Source organism: Carlito syrichta, unplaced genomic scaffold, assembly GCF_000164805.1.
Source record: "Carlito syrichta isolate Samal-C Ts95f unplaced genomic scaffold, Tarsius_syrichta-2.0.1 Scaffold315077, whole genome shotgun sequence".
NCBI lineage: Eukaryota > Metazoa > Chordata > Mammalia > Primates > Tarsiidae > Carlito > Carlito syrichta.
Window position 1 is genome coordinate 595462 of NW_007259173.1, and position 3809 is coordinate 599270.

The window sequence follows — 3809 nt, forward strand, 5'->3', positions numbered from 1 at the left end:
GGAGCCTCCAAGCCTGAAGAGCAAGCCAGAGAGGAGCCATTAAACCTGGGGAAAGCTGAGCTCATGCTTTTGGTGAAAAACACATCGATGGGAAGGAGCCAGGTAAGGAAAGACGTGGTGTCCTGGCAGAGCTACACAAAGCCTGTATGCAAAGGGGCTGAAGCCAACGTGGCAGTGGCAGCTATCGGGACCTAACATGCCCCTTCTCGCCCTTCCAGAGCAGGCATGTAAAGCCCCCAGATCTAGGAGTTGCCTCCTGGTGACCCACCTACTCCCTAGACTTTTCTCTCTTCCAAAGGGCCCTCAGCAGCTTTTCCTAACCCCACCCCAACCTCATCCTTTTTAGTCAAAATCTATTCCTCCTGCTTGAGGGAAAAAAGCACTTTTGTGGAACTCGGGGCAAGATAACATTAACAGGCAAGTGTTCTAGAATGCCAGGTACTGTGCTAAGAGTTTTATTTGTAATTTTTTTTTGAGTTGGAGTCTCACTCTGTTGTCCAGACTGGAGTGCAGTGGTCACTCCCCGTCACTGCAGCCTCGACCTGCTGGGCTCCGGCGATCCTTTAGCCTCAGGCTTCCAAGTAGCTGGAATTACAAGCATGCGCAAGTAGCTGGAAATTACAGGCATATCGCCTGGCTGATTTTTTGATTTATTGTAGAGATGAGGTCTCGCTGCCCAGGTGGGTCCTGAACCCGCAACCAGAGATGTTGCATCCTTATGTTCCCATAGCACCACTAAGAATACCTTTCTCATAGCTCTGATGTTTCACTGTAATTATTTACTTACTACTGTATTCCTCCATTAGACTATCAACTAATTGAGGTTAAGAATTATTTCTTACTAATCTTCGAATTCCCAAGGCCAAGCACATGTATCAAATACCAAACAAGTATTTGATAGAAAAGTACCCAACAAATAAGTGCCACCCGCAAATTGTTACTCTTTCCTTTCTGCTTTGTCAACTAATTTATTATCCTGCAGAGATTTTCTTTATGTGCTGATCAAGATGTGCTGATCAGAGACGAAGGATATCCTGGTCCCCTTAGCAGATATGCTTTTCAGTACAATTAATAAATTTGCACTATAGATGATCAGATAAGCTCTTATATATGTGGTTAAAAGTAGCCCCCTAAATGAATTCATTCTTATTTTATACATATTAACTGAATGTTTATAATATTCTAGGCATTAAGTTAGGTGCAATAATCTGATGAATTTGGATGTACTCTAGCACTACAAAGTTCAGAGCCAGTTCTTATATTTATGGTGACTCCATCACAGTACTGGAATTAGAAATACCTTTTCTTTCTTTTTATTTTTTTAATTTAAAATTTCTTATTTATTTTTGAGTTGGGGTCTCACTCTGTTGCCTAGACTGGAGTGCAGTGGCACAATCATGGCTCACTGAAACCTTGACTTCCTGGGCTCAGACAATCTTTCTGCTTCAGGCTCCTGAGTAGTTGGTACTCCAGATGTGTGCCACAACATCTGGCTAATTTTATGATTTTTTTGTAGAGATGAGGTCTCACTATATTGCCTAGGTTGGTCTTGAACTCCTAGGTTCAAGCAATCCTCCTGCCTCAGCCTTCTAAAGTGTTGGGAATACAGGTGTGAGCAACTGAACCCGGCCTGGTAATGTTATTTCTTTTCTTTTCTTTTTTTTTTGAGTTGGAGTTTCACTCTGTCATTCAGGCTGGGGTATGCAGTGGCATGCTCATGGCCGCCTCAGCGTCAACCTGCTGGGCTCCAGTGATTCTTCGTCTCAGCCTTCCAGTGATCCTTCGTCTCAGCTGGAACTATAGACGTGCACTACCACGCCCGGCTAGTTTTTGATTTATGGTAAAGACGAGGGCTCGCCAAGTTGCCTGGGCTGGTCTCGAACCCACGGGCTTAGGCAATCCACTTGCCTCGGTCTCCCAAAGTACTGGGATTACAGGCTGAGCCACTGAGCTTGGCCTGGCAGGCAGTGGATCTCTCTTTTTGAAATCTTTTCAGTTATAAGAAGCGCTACTAAATTATCATTAATCTTTCAGGATGCAATAATGGAAGCAACGCTTACTAGTTTAACCCTGGGCAGATTACTCAACTTCCATTTTCTTAACTGTAAATGGGCCTATTACTTATCTCACAGGATTGCTGGAGGGTCAAGTAAAACAATGTCTGAGAAAGTGTCTCACATAGTGCTTGACACAGTACTCAAACCACAAGAGCTGAAACTGGCTCCTCACTTACCGCTGACAGTTAGTGTCCTTGCTGGCCTCTCCCCAAGTCTGGCCAGATCCACATAGGCTGAGCCAATCCAGCTGTCTGTCTGGTGGGGCCTCTCCACACTTTCATTGCCATATGCTCTCCACACTTGTATCTCTAGTCTCTCCTCCCTAAAGTACCAAAGCAGTGATGGGCCCCTAGTGACTTCTGCTCTTTTGGATGCCTTGAAAGTAACCATGACCTGCTTTTTGTTTGAAGATTCCTTAGGCTTCTTGAGAGGGGTCCAAAAGGCTTCATGATCAAATAGCTTGTAGCGAAGGTAGCAATATGTGCTCTTATGAATGTGACTGTGGCCAGCAAGCAGCACACAATGGATGGGCAGCCACAGCCTTGGGGTGGAGATGGTGACAGTGGCTGGCTCCTCTTCATCCATTTTGACAAGATCCTTCAGATTATTTTCAAAGCTCCAGCCCAATAGCTCAGCAGCTTCCAACACCCGCTCTCTATCTCCAGGATGGGTGAAGGAAATGGAAAGCTCCAAACCACCTACAATCTTCTGCATGAGCTCCAAGTCATGGAGGCTCCCCTCTTCTGGTAGAATGATAGGAAACCATCCTGTGATCCCTTAGGGGAGAAAAGAAAGATTATCAAATATTGTCTTAAAAGCAAAAAAACTTACTCTCCATCACTCTCCATCCCAGAGTCTCCATCACTCTAGCTCAAGACAGAACAGAACACATATACCCACAGTGAGTTGGCATTTGTGTTTCATCTGATGGCTGAGAGGCAATGAGATTAGATGGGAAGACTGAAGTCTAGGAGTTGAAAGACCTTAGTTTTCTCCTTGGCTCAGCCTAGAACTAGTGGTTTATTCTGGGTAAGACATAAACCTTTCTCAGCTTTGGTTTCCTTACTTCACATTGGGGAAAATGCTTATCTTGTCTACAAGACAGAGTTGTTCTGATAGTCAACTGAGACACTGATTTAGAAAGAGTTTTGAAAGAGAAGTGCTTTAAAGGTATAAGATACGTATGGTGCTATGAGTACAATAGAAAAGGGATGGGACAAAAGAGACCTGGAGTCTAAACCAGGTCTTCCACCAAGGGAACGGCCATTTATGAGAACTCATACCAAGAACCAGGGACTAGATTTCAAAATAACAATAGTTACTTTTTTGAGTATCTAGTATGTGTGGAAAATTCTGCTAGTGCCTTATATATATTATTTAACTCTTATTATTTCTAATAACCCTGTGAAGTTCTGAGAATTAAATGGGATAATAATCCCTGTTTTGCAGATGAGAAAGTGGGTACTAAGACATCTGCCCAAGTTATTATAGCTACCAATTAGTAGAGCTAGAATTTTAACCCAGGTCTAGCTGGTTCCAAAGTCTACATTCCAACTATATAGATTCATACTATCCTATCTGAAACCCTTATGGCCAGATTATTTCTAAATTTACAATTTTTGAGATTTTAGAAAGGTAAAATAGTACATAAATGTAATATTATACATAAAGGTCACACAAGTCAGGGGTTTGCAAACCTTTTCTTTTTTTTTTTTTTTTTTGAGTTGGAGTCTTACTCTGTCGCCCAGACTG

General features: G+C 42.8%; 1 protein-coding gene across 2 annotated transcripts in view; it reads right to left on the reverse strand.

Moving 5' to 3' along the window:
- The window catches only part of C2CD3 (C2 calcium dependent domain containing 3), a 146628-nt gene that overhangs the window by 54584 nt on the left and 88235 nt on the right, over positions 1-3809 (reverse strand). For both annotated transcript variants that reach the window (XM_008072276.2, XM_021706037.1), the window contains exon 23: positions 2234-2833. In XM_008072276.2, coding sequence (XP_008070467.1) covers positions 2234-2833 — 600 coding nt within the window. The remainder of the gene's footprint in view (positions 1-2233; positions 2834-3809) is intronic.